The sequence below is a fragment of a genome, unplaced genomic scaffold (assembly GCF_019419815.1).
Source record: "Pyrus x bretschneideri cultivar Hongxiangsu unplaced genomic scaffold, Pyrus_bretschneideri_v1 Contig10, whole genome shotgun sequence".
NCBI lineage: Eukaryota > Viridiplantae > Streptophyta > Magnoliopsida > Rosales > Rosaceae > Pyrus > Pyrus x bretschneideri.
The window spans coordinates 6947644-6964636 of record NW_025999391.1 but is presented as its reverse complement, the minus strand read 5'-3'; the positions used below and the strand labels follow the sequence as shown (position 1 = coordinate 6964636).

Here is a 16993-nt window from a genome sequence, read left to right as displayed (position 1 = left end):
TTTTGCAGCGCCGGTGGCAGCTGTGTGGGTCTAAGATGTGATGTTAGGGTTGAATAATGTTAGGTAAATCAAATTTACAAATCATACGATGGATAACCAATAAAAATAAGTACGTTAATCAAGATCTAAGTAATAATTTAATTATTAATAACTACGTCATGTAATTTAAATAGATGGTTTCTTAGTTTTACCGGTTTCGGGTTCTTTTACTTTTTGGGTTTTAGTGTTATGTTTGGGTTGACGTGTATTTTTCTTTTCTTTTTTCTAGTTTTTCTAGTGGGTTGTGGAAAGTGGAATGGATATTTTTGTATTTTGGTATTTTTGGACTGTTAGTTAGTTTTCGTTAAATAAAATGCACTCTCATTACCAATGAATGAAGAACATAGGATTGTCTTGCACAGTTGTACTTTGTGTATTGGATCAGATGAAATTGGGCCTAATATTGTAAAAAACCCACCCAATATTAGACTGAAAATTTGAACGTAGGGCCTTGTTGAAAAGTTCAATTTGAAGCCCAACCAAAACCAAACTTGAGGCCCATAATTTCACACCCGCAGAAAGTAGACATTTCTCTCCAAATTATTAATTTATTCTGATTTCAGCGCCACCGACACCAGGCGTAGATCTCCTTCTTCTCTCTCTCTCTCTCTCTGGAAGCAGAGGAGTACAGAAATCATCAACCATGGGTTCTCTGCCACCTTTTTTCTCAGATTTCATCAATCCGCATTCTCCTCCCAATACCAAAACCACCACCACCACCACCACAACAACCACCCAATTCTCCTCCGCCTCCTCCTGCATTGACGAAACTACCCTCCTAAACCTTTTCAAATCCCAACAGAGCCACCTCAACTTCTTCTTCCAGCACCTGGACCTGCCCAGACACTGGCCTTCACCCGCACCCTCCTCCTCCAATCATCCGCCGGCGCCACTATATTTTTCTCCGGCGTAGGCAAGTCCGGCTTCGTCGCCCACAAGATCTCCCAGACCCTCGTCTCCCTCGGCATCCGCTCCGGCTTTCTCTCCCCTCTCGACGCCCTCCACGGCGACATCGGCGCCCTCTCCAAAACCGACGTTTTGGTCCTCTTCAGCAAGTCCGGCACCACCGAGGAGCTCCTCCGCCTCGTCCCCTGCGCCAAGGCCAAAGGCGCCTTCCTCATCTCCGTCACCTCCGTTGACGGCAATGCCCTTGCCTCCCTCTGCGACATGAACGTGCATTTGCCAGTGGAGCGAGAGCTCTGCCCCTTCGATTTGGCTCCGGTCACCTCCACCGCCATCCAAATGGTCTTCGGCGACACCGTCGCGATCGCGCTCATGGGCGCCAAAAGTCTCACCAAAGAACAATACGCCGCCAATCACCCCGCCGGCAGGATCGGCAAATCCCTTATCTTCAAGGTCCGATCTTGCTTTTTCCCCAATTTCAATCATCTTCAATCCAATCTTAGGTTTTTTCTTTTCTTCTAATTTCTGGAATTTTGCAGGTCAAAGATGTAATGAAGAAGGAAGACGAGCTTCCGGTGTGCAAGGAAGGGGACCTGATAATGGAGCAGCTGGTGGAGCTGACGAGCAAGGGGTGCGGTTGCCTGCTTGTGATCGACGCCGAGCACCGCCTGATCGGCACGTTCACCGATGGAGATCTGCGGCGGACTCTCAAGGCCAGTGGGGAAGCTATCTTCAAGCTCACGGTTGGGGAAGTGTGCAACAGACACCCCAGAACAATTGGTCCCGACGCCATGGCAGTTGACGCCATGCAGAAGATGGAAGCGCCACCGTCGCCGGTTCAGTTCTTGCCGGTCATCAATGATCAGAATCAAGTGATTGGGATCGTCACTTTACATGGATTGGTTTCAGCTGGCCTCTGAAACATGTAATTCATTATCTATGTATGATTTGATAATTCTTTATATACTACATTTGTTGTACAATTTAATACGAAGATTATCGGTTCTTCTCTGGACACAACGCCCGTTCTTCGTTGCAAAACAGACTGTTAATAAAAATTAACAGTTCATTGAAGGTTGTTGATCGGGGTGCATGCGCCTTCACCTTTACCATGATGCTAGCAACCGAACCCTACCGTTCCCTGTGGCTGTGGCAGAGTCGAGGGATCTCGTTGGATGATCATTTGAATTTGATTTCACAGCCTCTCTAGCTGCTCCGAGCAGTAGCTTATCATGAGATATCGAAGTTGTCCTCCCCAATTTATGAACGCACCTCAATTTCCTCAGTTGGATTTTCAGCGTCAATATTCTCTAGTGATGGCACCCACTTATCTAGGCCACCAGCGATTTCACTTTTGCGGAAATATTGATGCTTGAAATCAGCTGCATAACTCTTCAAATTCTCAAGAGCCAATTCTCGTCCAGGTTCTGGTTCAAAACCTTTGACATAAGAATGTTCAGTCGGCTTCCATTTTACTCGGTGAATACTGATTTCGTAGCCCATCAATTCGCTGAATATGGGTAGAAAATGTACAACATTTCCATATTTTGTTTTAATAAGACATGGAGGTTTCCAGGAGGGCGGAGGAATAATCCGACATATACCACATTGCTCTGCTTCTTGCACGTATATTTGCAACATACTTAAGAGTGTCTTTAAATTCCTGCAGGACAAAGCCAAACTCCTTTAGAAACTCAAGGACTGAAATTTTATAAGCAAAAATTGAGCATTAAAACAAAGGATTCGGCAAAGATGTCTGTCCTGGAACAAATGAAAATGTCGTAAAAGTCAGAAAAGAGGTGCTTCTTCAAGGACATATGTTCTTGCCTCTTCAGGATGCCACCTTCCTGTCACCTACATCAGGAATTCACAAAGATTATGTAAAAGAGCGAACTGGACACAGTAGTAACTTTTGAAAATCAAAGACAAATGCAAAGGTTGAAAGTTGAAACTAGTACCTAAGAACTATACAATTCAAAGGGAAGAGAATCAACTCAGTGAATGAAAATCAACCTTCAGGCAACCACTGCAATCTGGACATCCATGAGTAACACCTTTGGGAAGGCAAGATTTTGTGGGGGGGTCCTGAAAAGCAAAATGTATATAACTTCAGGAAACTATTACTGTGGTAAGATTTTCATACAGTAGCTCTCAACACTTTTCCTTTCGACAAATGATAAGAACACAATACATGCACCAGCTGGGGATTGAGCACTGAGTCTCACCCTTCACCATTCTTCCTAAACGGGAAGGAGGTTATGAGGTTCAAAGACCTAGATATTTTCAAGTACATATTTGAGAACATTGATTACCCATTTAAAAAAGTGTCAGCCATGTCAACAGAATAAGAGCAAATACTTCGAAGATACATACAACTTCTCCACTTTTGATAATATTCTGTTTTCTCTAAGCACTAAATCCTGGCATCCTTTTTTACTCCCAGAAAAAAAAACCTCGGTATCGTCATACAAAGCATAATTAATACTCTTTTCTTTAGCTAAGATGGTTATGAACCGTGCAACCTGGAGTTGTTCCTCTCTAGACACATACACAAGCTCCTAATCAGCAGTGTATTTGCAGCATACATAACCAGGTTGAGACTCAAGTCTGATGTACTAATGTGTTTAACAGCAGCAAATAAATATTCACACAAGCACACACACACAAAGGACGAAGAGAGGAATAGACCGTATTAAAGTGTTCAGACTCAGATTCCTCGGTGTTGAGATCACTTTGGTCGAAAAGTATCCATGGCCTTTGTCTTTTCAACTTATCCATGTCAGTCAGGTCAGACGCGGTATCCATCTGGACTGGCCCTTCATTAGAAGCATCAACAAAGGCATTGGAACTATTAGTTTCTTCAGCATGAAGGATGTACGAGACACAAAACCAGGAGGAACTGAATTATGTGCCATATTCTCACAATGTAGGTAAGCTGTTACTGTGTTCTACAACCAACGGTACTGCAAAAAAGAAGTGAAATTTGAAAAATCACTTAAAAGAAAATCAAATACCCATCAAAGTGATTGGTGAATACATCTATTCACAATCTAAAATAGCGTACAGAGAAAACATCGAAGAGGTAATCATTGTCCAACAGTTCACACAAGTTGCACCATTGTTAGGATGACTAACAAGAACATATTAGCTCAAGAAAGCCAACAAGATTAAAAGAAACACAGGGATGACCACGTTGGTTCCAAACATACCAATAAGGAGATTGGGGTTTACAATTACAACCTGTGATCACATCTAATTGACTATTGTCCAGTTCAGTAATTTACACAAGTGTGGTGGGAAAAATTAAAAATTAAACACATAGAGAAAAACGTGAATAAAAACTGAACAAATAATATAACAAAAAAAAAAAAATGTAATAAACTGAAAAATCAAACAATTGAGAATCATCAATCCCATTCAACCATGCAAACAAATCTTCCCTGCCCAATTAATCACTCAGCATAAAATAAATTGGGTTTACTCCAATTTGACTAAAACTAAAAACCCAGAAATTTAAACAATCACTTAGCCCCACACAGCAGTTCTTCATCACTAACAATCACAAAATACACCAAAAATAAAACACGAAAACACAAGACTCCTACTTTTTGCAGGGGAGTGAAATTAACGCTTATCCAAGAAGCGGAAAATGGCGGGAATTGTTCGTCCTCCGGTTGAAATTCAGGGTTTTTAAAGGAGTTTCAGGTTTTTTGCTGGGCAAATGAACACGAAAGGAGTACGACCATGGAAAAGGAGAAGAGAAAAAAAAATGTCCAGGACTCTGTGATGGTGTGATTACAAGGAAATGGACCTCCTCTGGTGCACATGGGGGTGGGTTCGGCCCTGTTAGAGTATCAAAACTCTTGTAATAATTATCGTATCAAATTTTTGGTTCGACAAAATCTATTATCATTATCGTATCAAAATTTTAGCATACTGAAGTTCAGTGTTGCTAAATAATTCGGTTTGCATGGTATGGTATGACAATGGTAATTGCCATTTTGTTTTATTTTTTTTAACCCAATTCAATGGCAAAACTTTTTTTTTTTTTTTTGGTACCTTTATCTCATACATTGTAATCTAAATTTATCAATTATTCATCACTTACAATTCACACACATAATAATATAATGATACATCAAGATTCATGATGAAAATTAAGCTTGCAATCCAAATAGAAGTTACGAACCAAAACAAATAGAAGTTAAAGTTTCAAACCAAATGAAATTTGGAACTAAACTTCAAAAAGTAAAATTCATTGATCAATTCTTCAAGTTTGAGATGTTGAAGATTTTGGAAGAGGCATTAAACTTGTAGAAGATTGAGCTTGTGTCAAGCATACATTTGAAAAAAGGAAACATATTAGTAGCAAAAAGAAGATTGAGCTTGTGTCAAGCCTACATTATAAACAAAGAAAACATATTAGTAGCAATAAGAATTAAAGTTGAAAACTGTTTAATAATAAATTTATTACAAAAATTAAAATATATTTTACTTGTTTCCACTTCTTTCATTTCCTTGTAAAATTGAAACATATCTTCCGTTGGTTCTTTGTAGAAATTTACTTTATCCGCCCCAAGTCAATCACTAGTACACACTAGTGTTTCTACCATTTTAGGAGTCAATGATGCTCTAAAAGGGTCCACAACCCTCCTCCTAGGTTAATACATTTTCACTAGCAACGGTAGAAGTGGGGGTTGCAAAGATATCATTGGCTATTTGTGAAAGAATTGGAATCTCTTTTGTGTTTGATTTCCACCAACTCAAGAGATCAAAGTCACCAACTACAATACTAATATAAGTAGGGTTTTATTTTCACATTATTGGAATATTATAATATACGTTATATAATTATAAATTATATAATTTATAAAGGGAATTTTAATGAAACAATTCCGGTGCTGTTTACTTTTAACGTTAAGGATATTTTTATCTTGAAAAGTCACTCCTGATATTATTCACTTTCAACTTTATTTTATTCTTTTAATTAAAAACTAAAGTTTTTGAGGAATTTTTATTAGTTTTTCTATTTATAAATTATATATTATATTATACTTCCCTTCCCTTCCCTTCCTCATGTTTGAACATTTAAGATTTCATCTTCGTAGAGAGAGAAAGAAGAAAAAAGTAGAAAGAGAAAGAGGAAAAAAAAAAAAAAACTGTGAGAGAAGAGGAGGGTGGAGAGGGAAGGATTAGGATCCTCTCCTAATCTAAGGATGAGGATCCTCATGATCAAAGGATGTGGACCGTTGGATGAAAATCCAACGGTTATAATTATTATAACTTTAAAGGAACTCTCCTGTTTGTAGCCGTTGGATTTTCATTCAACGGCCCATATCCCTTGATCATGAAGATCCTCATCCTTAAATTAGGAGAGCATCCCGTTCCGAGAGGGAAAGAGGAAGATGAGAATTCCCATCCTTGACGGACCTATGTCTAAGGCTGTATGATAGTCTTGTACCTTTGAGTTTTCTAATAGTTTGTACGTAAGGAACTTGAATGGGCCTATGTCTACTAAAGCTCAACTTATAGACACTAACTGCGGTAACACATATATATTTTTTTAAGTTTTGATAAAGTATTCTTTGACATTTACTTGGGTTAGTCGCATATGAGCATATGACTCCTTCTTACTCCTTGTTGCATGTGGTTCTTATTACGGGACATGAGAGGTTCTAAAAGATGTTAGACATTAGTCGGGCAGTTAAGCGGGGTTTAGGTGGGAGTCTAGGTAGACTAGACAGATTTAAGTAGATTTATTATAATATTGTATAAAAAGATGCCTATTTATATTTAAAACACATGTAATTGTATTGTGATATATCAATTGCAAAATAAAATGACATGTATATTATGAAGTATTAGGACATATTGAAAACACTAGAAACAAGCATATAATAATTGCTCATCCAAGTATTTAACAAGTCTCTTACATTTTATTAACAAAATAAAATGTAAAATGAAAGTTGTTGATTTTCTGTTTAAGTGAGAGTTGCGACCTAGTCGGGTGCCTAGGAGGGTTTAGGCAGGTTAGGTCGGCACCTAGGCAGGTGAGACAGATGCCTAAGCGGGTCTAGGTGCACTTTTTTAATTTTTAAACGTCTAAGGACTACTCAGGGCGATGACCAGCCGCTTAGCGCCTAGGCGGGGATTCTTAGAACAGATGCTTCTACATCATGCGTGCATATGCGTAAGTGAACGACTAATCGCATCAACCTTCTTGACACTATATGAAGGAGGATGAAAGCAAAAAGATAACGAAAGAGGAGCATCCAATACTAGCTAATAATACGTATATTCGACTATACAGGATGATTCCTGAGGGATAAACCAGATGTTCTGTCATGTATAATTATTTGTTGGTGTGTAGATGTTGAATACATGTACGTTAATCTGAACTATCTTGAGGGTTTACCAGATTCGTTAAGTTTTATATGTAATATATACACACACGCACATGTATGATTTCAAGTATATATTTGAATAAAATTTATTAAGTCATTGTCCTAGCACTTATCTGTTTGTATATTTTTCGTATGAACCTTTCATTGTGTAGGGCTACGCTCATGACAGTCCTGTCAAAATCAATACAGAACAAAGAAGGAAATTGTTTTAAGTTTTCAAGCAATAATTATAAACAGACAATACAGCCATGGTCCATGGTGCCAGAAATTAAGAATAATATACTGCTGCATACAGCAAACCTAAACTGTCGACTGATGAAGAGATATATATGGTTTCAATATTACGTGTTATAAGAGAATTATGTTGAGAGTGTAAATATTATGTTGGGAAATTAAGGAATCTAACTTGCATTCCGTAGGGAATAGAGTTGTTTCTTATATTATCAATTAGTTTTATGGTTTGAAATCTTAACTTTCTTAAAAGAATCGAACAACAATATATATGTTTGACACTAATAAAGAATTATATTATTGATGATACTTATACAAATGCCAGCAGGACTGTATACAAGAGGAGAAAAACACCCTAAACACATATATAGACTAAGCATGCACAAACCTTTAACCTTTTCTCCAATCAAGCCAAATATATAATATATAGACCACAAATATAAATATATGTCACAAATCAACAAATTGGATGTCTGTCTAATATGGAGTACGTATGGAATATGTTTCTTCATTTAGAGCAAAACCATGCTGTTCTCATCCACCTGAAATCCCATCTCATCCAAATTTGGAGCCACCCCGTTGTCGAAGCTGCCTTCTTCTAAATTCATGTCCCATAGAAACCCATATTCGTCATCGTTTTTCGTGTTTAATTCGGAGACGGAGGAATTGGTATATTTTTCCTGATGAGGAAGCTGTAGGAGATTCAGGAAAGCGTTGCTTTGGTTGTGGTTTTGGTTGTACACACAAGGCATTGTTTGGTCATAAGTTGGAGGAGGTGGAACTAAATTTAAAGGAACAGTGCATGGTGTGGTCTCCAACGTAAAGTCATGGGGGTTGAGTTTGGTGCTGTTCTCTGCTGCCTTGCCTTTGTAGAAAACTCTGCACAGAACCCAGTCTTCCTGTGAAACAAAAGAACAATATAGTAAGCTTAATTAGGAAAAAAAATTGCAGTTAAATGCATGTAAAAGCACTATTTACAAAATATATATGTTTAGTGAAATATTATATGCAATTGCTAACAATAGTTGTGATGTCAATGATTATAATTTAATTTTGTTATATAGTATATGTACAAGTAATATAATTTGAGTGAATTGAAGCATTGTATCAACATGCAATGTGGTGTATCAAATGCATGCTCGAAATGGTTGTGATGAGTTCTAGCTAGATACATGATACACCAAATCATACTTTCCCTCTAAATTTTGGACTGTTCCAAAATTTTCCATGCATGATGCTTGAAGCCCATACTGTCCTTCAGGTTTCCTGAGATTGATGATCTCTCACTCAAAGACAGTTCACTGGAGATTGGGGTTTACAATTACAACCTGTGATCACATCTAATTTGACTATTGTCCAGTTCAGTAATTTACACAAGTGTGGCGGGAAAAATTAAAAATTAAACACATAGAGAAAAATGTGCATAAAAACTGAACAAATAATATAACAAAAAAAAAGTAATTAAATTGAAAAATCAAACAATTGAGAATCATCAATCCCATTCAACCATGCAAACAAATCTTCCCTGCCCAATTAATCACTCAGCATAAAATAAATTGGGTTTACTCCAATTTGACTAAAACTAAATACCCAAAAGTTTAAACAATCACTTAGCCCCACACAGCAGTTCTTCATCACTAACAATCACAAAATACTCCAAAAATAAAACACGAAAACACAAGACTCCTACTTTTTGCAGGGGAGTGAAATTAACGCTTACCCAGAAGCGGAAAATGGCGGGAATTGTTCGTCCTCCGGTTGAAATTCAGGGTTTTTAAAGGAGTTTATAGGTTTTTTGCTGGGCAAATGAACACGAAAAGAGTACGACCATGGAAAAGGAGAAGACAAAAAAAATGTCCAGGACTCTGTGATGGTGTGATTACAAGGAAATGGACCTCCTCTGGTGCACATGGGGGTGGGTTCGGCACTGTTAGCGTATCAAAACTCTTGGACTAATTATCGTATCAAATTTTCGGTTCGACAAAATCTATTATCATTATCGTATCAAAATTTTAGCATACTGAAGTTCAGTGTTGCCAAATAATTCGGTTTGCATGGTATGATAATGGTAATTGCCATTTTGTTTTAGGAAAAAGTTTTTTTTTATTTTTTTTAACCCAATTCAATGGCAAAACTTTTTTTTTTATTTTTTTTAGTACCTTTATCTGATACATTGTGGTCTAAATTTATCAATTATTCATCATTTACAATTCACACACATAATAATTCAAATGATACATCAAGATTCATGATGAAAATTAAGCTTGCAATCCAAATAGAAGTTACGAACCAAAACAAATAGAAGTTAAAGTTTCAAACCAAATGAAATTTGGAACTAAACTTCAAAAAGTAAAATTCATTGATCAATTCTTCAAGTTTGAGATGTTGAAGCTTTTGGAAGAGGCATTAAAGTTGTAGAAGATTGAGCTTGTGTCAAGCATACATTTGAAAAAAGGAAACATATTAGTAGCAAAAAGAAGATTGAGCTTGTGTCAAGCCTACATTATAAACAAAGAAAACATATTAGTAGCAATAAGAATTAAAGTTGAAAGCCGTTTAATAATAAATTTACTAAAAAAATTAAAATATATCTTACTTGTTTTCACTTCTTTCATTTCCTTGTAAAATTGAAACATATGTTCCGTTGGTTCCTTGTAGAAATTTACTTCATCCGTCCCAAGCCAATCACTAGTACACACTAGTGTTGCTACCATTTTAGGAGTCAATGATGCTCTAAAAGGGTCACAACCCTCCTCCCTAGGTTTAATACATTTTCACTAGCAACGGTAGAAGTGGGGGTTGCAAAGATATCATTGGCTATTTGTGAAAGAATTGGAAGCTCTTTTGTGTTTGATTTCCACCAACTCAAGAGATCAAAGTCACCAACTACAATACTAATATAAGTAGGGTTGTATTTTCAAATTATTGGAATATTATAAGTATACGTTATATAATTATAAATTATATAATTTATAAAGGGAATTTTAATGAAACACTCCCGGTACTGTTCACTTTTAACGTTAAGGATATTTTTATCTTAAAAAGTCACTCCTAATATTATTCACTTGCACCTTTATTTTGTTCTTTTAATTAAAAACTAAAGTTTTTGAAGAATTTTCGTTAGTTTTCTATTTATAAATTATATATTATATTATACTTCCCTTCCTTTCTCTTTCCTCATGTTTGAACGTTTAAGATTTTATCGTCGTAGAGAGAGAAAGAAGAAAAATGTAGAAAGAGAGAGAGGAAAAAAAAACTGTGAGAGAAGGGTAGGGTGGAGAGGGAAAAAGGAAGATGAGAATATCCATCCTTGACGGACCTATGTCTAAGGCTGTATGATAATCTTGTACCTTTGATTTTTCTAATAGTTTGTACGTAAGGAAATTGAATGGGCCTATGTTTACTAAAGCTCAACTTATAGACACTAACTGCGGTAACACATATGTTTTCTTAAGTTTTGATAAAGTATTCTTTGACATTTACTTGGGTTAGTCGCATATGAGCATGTGACTCCTTCTTACTCCTTGTTGCATGTGGTTCTTATTACGGGAGATGAGAGGTTCTAAAAGATGTTAGACATTAGTCGGGCAGTTAAGTGGAGTTTAGGTGAGAGTCTAGGCAGACTAGACATATTTAAGTAGATTTATTATAATATTGTATAAAAAATGCCTATTTATAATTAAAACACATGTAATTGTATTGTGATATATCAATTGCAAAATAAAATGACATGTATATTATGAAGTATTAGGACATATTGAAAACACTAGAAACAAGCATATAATAAGTGCTCATCCAAGTATTTAACAAGTCTCTTACATTTTATTGACAAAATAAAATGTAAAATGAAAGTTGTTGATTTTCTGTTTAAGTGAGAGTTGCGACCTAGTCGGGTGCCTAGGAGGGTTTAGGTAGGCTAGGTGGGTGCCTAAGTAGGTGAGACGGATGCCTAAGCGGGTCTAGATGCACTTTCTTAATTTTTAAACGTCTAAGGACTACTCAGGACGGTGACCAGCCGCCTAGCCGCCTAGGCGGGGATTCTTAGAACAGATGCTTCTACATCATGCGTGCATATGCGTAAGTGAACGACTAATCGCATCAACCTTCTTGACACTATATGAAGGAGGATGAAAGCAAAAAGATAATGAAAGAGGAGCATCCAATACTAGCTAATAATACGTATATTCAACTATATAGGATGATTCCTGAGGGATAAACCAGATGTTCTGTTATGTATAATTATTTGTTGGCGTGTATATGTTGAATATATGTACGTTAATCTGAACTATCTTGAGGGTTTACTAGAAGAAATAATATATTAAGTGCAAATTTACCAGAGTCGTTAAGTTTTATATATAATATATACGCACACGCACATGTATGATTTCAAGTATATATTTGAATAAAATTTATTAGTTCATTGTCCTAGCACTTATCTGTTTGTATATTTTTTGTATGAACCTTTCATTGTGTAGGGCTACGCTCATGATAGTCCTGTCAAAATCAATACAGAACAAAGAAGGAAATTGTTTTAAGTTTTCAAGCAATAATTATAAACAGACAATACAGCCATGGTCCATGGTGCCAGAAATTAAGAATAATATACTGCTGCATACAGCAAACCTAAACTGTCGACTGATGAAGAGATATATATGGTTTCAATATTACGTGTTATAAGAGAATTATGTTGAGAGTGTAAATATTATGTTGGGAAATTAAGGAACCTAACCTACATTCCATAGGGAATAGAGTTGTTTCTTACATTATCAATTAGTTTTATGGTTTGAAATCTTAGCTTTCTTGAAAGAATCGAACAACAATATATATGTTTGACAGTAATAAAGAATTATATTATTGATGATACTTATACAAATGCCAGCAGGACTGTATACAAGAGGAGAAAAAAACCCTAAACACATATATAGACTAAGCATGCACAAACCTTTAACCTTTTCTCCAATCAAGCCAAATATATAATATATAGACCACAAATATAAATATATGTCACAAATCAACAAATTGGATGTCTGTCTAATATGGAGTATGTATGGAATATGTTTCTTCATTTAGAGCAAATCCATGCTGTTCTCATCCACCTGAAATCCCATCTCATCCAAATTTGGAGCCACCCCGTTGTCGAAGCTGCCTCTTCTAAATTCATGTCCCATAGAAACCCATATTCGTCGTCGTTTTTTGTGTTTAATTCGGAGACGGAGGAATTGGTATATTTTTCCTGATGAGGAAGCTGTAGGAGATTCAGGAAAGCGTTGCTTTGGTTGTACACACAAGGCATTGTTTGGTTATAAGTTGGAGGAGGTGGAACTAAATTTAAAGGAACAGTGCATGGTGTGGTCTCCAACGTAAAGTCATGGGGGTTGAGTTTGGTGCTGTTCTCTGCTGCCTTGCCTTTGTAGAAAACTCTGCACAGAACCCAGTCTTCCTGTGAAACAAAAGAACAATATAGTAAGCTTAATTAGGAAAAAAAATTGCAGTTAAATGCATGTAAAAGCACTATTTACAAAATATATATGTTTAGTGAAATATTATATGCAATTGCTAACAATAGTTGTGATGTGAATGATTATAATTTAATTTTGTTATATAGTATATGTACAAGTAAGATAATTTGAGTGAATTGAAGTATCGTATCAACATGCAATGTGGTGTATCAAATGCATGCTCGAAATGGTTTATTGTATACCATGTGAATGTTATTGTGATGAGTTCTAGCTAGATACATGATACACCAACTCATACTTTCCCTCTAAATTTTGGACTGTTCCAAAATTTTCCATGCATGATGCTTGAAGCCCATACTGTACTTCAGGTTTCCTGAGATTGATGATCTCTCACTCAAAGACAGGTTCACTGGAGTGGCTGGCTGTTGCATTGGTATAATAATAAAATGATGGGGGTATTGTCACGTGCAGATTTGAATTTCACGTGACTAACTTTATATCTTAACGTGAAGAATATTTGTGGCGTGTGGATGAAGGATTTCATATAAATATACCATTAGTATGATAATAATTAAGAAAATTGGATTATATGAATAGTATTAGCTAGAAATATCGATGAAATTACCTTAGGAGGCATATGTGGGGTCTCCAGTCGGAACTCATGCATAATCCAACCAGTTTTGATTCCATTAGGAGCTCTGTTCCGATAGAACACCAAAGTCTTCCTCATCCCTACGATATCCCCAGTTCCTGGCTCCATCACCAGCCGATCTTTCCCTGTTGCTTTCCAGTATCCAGTTGACGTCGCACGGTTGGTCCGGAACCCCGTCGCATACTTACGGTCACGGAAGCTGAAGAAGTACCACTCATTGGCATTCAGCTTGGCCACCTCTACAATAACCAAAATAGAATTACAAAAGTTTCATTAATTAATCACAATTATCCTTAATCTTACACCATTTGTAATTATATATATATATATATATATATATATGCATGCAATGCTAATTATCTAATTAGGTATATATCATTATCAAAATTCTTGTCATTAAAAATGAGTAATTATGGCCAAAACAAAAAGTACTAAGAAAAGTCCTATACAACAAAGAACAGTAAGATTAGGGCCTTGAAATTGGCCAAAAGTAAGAAAAGTGACATTTGTTATGTAACATTGCTTTCCTTTTTTCTTGTTTTGAGTTAGCAAATGTGTTGGCAAGTCAAGATCATCTTCATAGCTATGAGTTATGTCTAAGGAAACTAAGCTTAAGACTAAGAGAGATGAGTGGTAGGTGTCACATACAATTATTTAAGGAAACATCGTCATCTAATTATGGACCATAACCATTAGGGTTCAAAGTCAAAAACCACTCTAATTATCTGAACAAGGAAACTTTAATCATATTAATTCTTAATGAATAGTTGTTTGTGGGAAGTACTATAGTGCATGCCACGTGTCATATTTTCACTACGGGAAAAATCATGATTAACCATTCAGTTTAAAAGTAACCTAGTTTTTATTTTACTTTTACTTGAAAACAGAGAAATTTCTGTCTATTTTTAGCTATATATTTATTTGTGTCTATCTCTTACATTACGTGATGAATTTGAGAAGATATACAAAGGATTAGAAAGTAGAATTCCTCTCCTAGAAATAACGTAAAGTTTCTATTATTCCTTCTTATCTGATACTTGCCCAAGAAGGTAAAGAAAGCTAATTACTATTCAAGGTATCTCGAGCATATCACAATTAATACATAATTTAGAAGACCCTGTCAGATCAGGCTAAGGAAACTGTATGATAATTGGGACATACGGATGGCAGGTAGATGATTCCTATTCGACATAACAAGGATAAGGATAATTAAAAGTAGTAGCCACAATACACTAAGCACAGAAGATCGATTTCATCTAGCTTGCTATTCATGAACACATCTGGGCCGTTTATAAAGAAAGCAAAGGTCCCACTTCAAATGGACGGTTTCGATATGTTTGGCAACTAGAGACGATTTTTGCACATGACAGGAGGCATCAAATGATCGAATATAGCTCACATGATTTGCATGAACACAGCTGTGTGTATGCGAGAGAGAGAGAGAGAGAGAGAGAGAGAGAGAGAGGATATACGGAATACTTACGTATATGGATACTAGCTCTGCTATTTTTGTAATAAAACTGGTATAATAGTACACCAAAGATAATGAAACAAGCATGCATAGTGCTTAATTTTTGTGGCAAATCGAAGAGATGTAAATAAACGTATTAGCTAGTTAATTAATGATATCATTCTCTTGGTTGAAAAAATACGAATCCCTAGTTTGTATATTCTGCTCTAGCTAGAGATTCCATACATATTTTAGAAGTCGTTCCTCCTCAAAAGTTTGCATCTACCCAACCATGGCCGGGCACGCGCGCGCACACAGACACATGTACATGCCTTGATTGAGAACTCTCTCAATATTGATGAGAATGTATATGGTTGGAGGTTAATTTCTTTTTAGGTCAAAGTAGGATTTCATTGCTCGAAAAATATAATGACTTACAGAAGAGTGGGCAAGTGAAAAGAAACGGGGCATCTGAAAAAACTTTACTCGAGTAAAACCACATGGTATATGCTTAAGCTTGGAGCTGAAAATATTATGGATTCAAGTCTCCTATTTTTTTTTTCAATTCTAGTATATATATATATATATATATATATATATATATAATTGAAGGAAATAAAAATATAGAAAGAAAATGCCATCTTCTCTCTCTCTGATCTTTTTCGAAACTCAGTCAACTTTCTGTTTATCTGGGCATCCACCATGACTCAAAACAACACAACATAAACAAATCTTTGTACTTTCCAACGGGAAAAGAAAACAAATCTTTGTCTTTGGAAAATAAAAGATAATTTCATCTATCTTTTAAATGGTCAATGTTATTTTTCTGAAAAGTACTAAAAAAAACCATGACCCTATTCATCAACTTGAATCCATGATGATGCAAAAGATAAAGAAGGAGAAGTGAAAAGATTCAAGAAACGAAGAAGAATCAACGGAGGAGATTAGTAAAGTGATTACACATAGAGGATAGTAATCAATTAACGTAATAAATACGTACCAGGAAGTTGCCATGGCTCGCAGATATGCAAGTCAATTTCAACCAAAGTACCCTTCAAAGCTTCTTCATTTGTGATCTTTTTGTACAAATAATGGCAGACCAGCTCCTCATCGCTGGGGTAAAACCGAAACCCAGGAGGCAGTGTGGCTCCAATGTCTCTCAGCCCCATATTAGTTAAAATTAATCTTGTTAACTAATAAGGAGAGAGCTCAAATCAATAGAGATAAAGGATAATTTGGGTTGGTAGCTAGCAACAGAAAAGAAGCACTAGTTCTTCTCTGAAATATTGAAGTATACCTGGATCTTTGGAAGAAAATTTTGGGTTATGTATGGTGGGGAGCTGGAATGTAGCTGAATTCAAAAGAGGCTTTTGATTCCTTTGTTGGAAATATTTAATTTATAGAGGGCCAAAGGTTGGCTAAGATTTATATGGTAAATTAGGATAATAATGTCTTTTTAGCCGGTTAGAATTTCTTATTACAATATCATTCTATATAGCAAAGGTCATGCTTTTGTAACTAGTTAGTTATAGTAGCAAGTTTCAAGCAAAACCAAAGTTACAAGAAATCTTGTTATGGGGGTCAAGGGTACCATAGCAATGATGCCACATGTATGGACAAAGAGCCAAACAATTTCATTTGAAAACCTACAAAATCCTCCTTTTATCTAAACTACTTATTAACAAAAACCCTCTTTAAACTACCAAAAGAGAGTGAAAAGACTTAACCCTGTCAACAAAACAAAAGAAAAATAACAAAAATAAAAGTTATGAGCAACATAATAAATTAAAGACAAAATAATTTTTTTTTCAAAGCCTCACATTTAGGTAATAATATCAGTTGTCCTCATTTTCTC

At 35.9% G+C, this 16993-nt stretch overlaps 2 protein-coding genes and 1 long non-coding RNA gene across 5 annotated transcripts; 1 reads left to right on the top strand and 2 right to left on the bottom strand.

Moving 5' to 3' along the window:
* The first annotated feature begins 398 nt into the window (after positions 1 to 398).
* LOC103928782 (probable arabinose 5-phosphate isomerase) lies at positions 399 to 1953 on the top strand. The gene is given in 3 exon segments (XM_009337868.3): positions 399 to 875; positions 878 to 1395; positions 1482 to 1953. Coding segments are annotated over 3 exon segments (1092 nt in total). The 5' UTR covers positions 399 to 682; the 3' UTR covers positions 1863 to 1953.
* A 46-nt stretch (positions 1954 to 1999) lies between these two features.
* Positions 2000 to 5227, bottom strand: LOC103928781. Of its 2 annotated transcripts, none has more exons than XR_007252268.1 (4): positions 4548 to 5227; positions 3631 to 3905; positions 2956 to 3027; positions 2000 to 2796 (listed from the first exon to the last, which is right to left on the bottom strand). It is a non-coding gene; the product is annotated as an uncharacterized LOC103928781 (long non-coding RNA). The 2 variants fall into 2 exon arrangements; XR_007252267.1 differs by having other exon boundaries at positions 2901 to 3027; positions 4548 to 5224.
* A 2622-nt stretch (positions 5228 to 7849) lies between these two features.
* Positions 7850 to 16599, bottom strand: LOC103928780 (protein CUP-SHAPED COTYLEDON 3). 2 transcript variants are annotated; one of them, XM_048568171.1, is made up of 3 exons: positions 16139 to 16599; positions 13662 to 13927; positions 7850 to 8476 (listed from the first exon to the last, which is right to left on the bottom strand). In XM_048568171.1, the coding sequence occupies exons 1-3, from the start codon at positions 16305 to 16307 to the stop codon at positions 8090 to 8092; spliced, it is 822 nt and encodes a 273-aa protein (XP_048424128.1). In that variant the 5' UTR covers positions 16308 to 16599; the 3' UTR covers positions 7850 to 8089. The 2 variants fall into 2 exon arrangements, with proteins under 2 accessions (XP_048424128.1, XP_009336141.2); XM_009337866.3 differs by lacking the exon at positions 7850 to 8476 and adding an exon at positions 12404 to 13017 and having other exon boundaries at positions 16139 to 16584.
* Between the last annotated feature and the right edge of the window lie 394 nt (positions 16600 to 16993).

Bases quoted from the DNA above. Each gene is read 5' to 3' on its own strand.
- LOC103928780 (XM_048568171.1), bottom strand. From the start codon at position 16,307: ATGGGGCTGAGAGACATTGGAGCCACACTGCCTCCTGGGTTTCGGTTT. The intron at 13,928-16,138 runs GTACGTATTTAT...TGGTTATTGTAG, and splicing joins CGAGCCATGGCAACTTCCTG to AGGTGGCCAAGCTGAATGCC. The intron at 8,477-13,661 runs GTAATTTCATCG...TTTGTTTCACAG, and splicing joins CCCCACATATGCCTCCTAAG to GAAGACTGGGTTCTGTGCAG.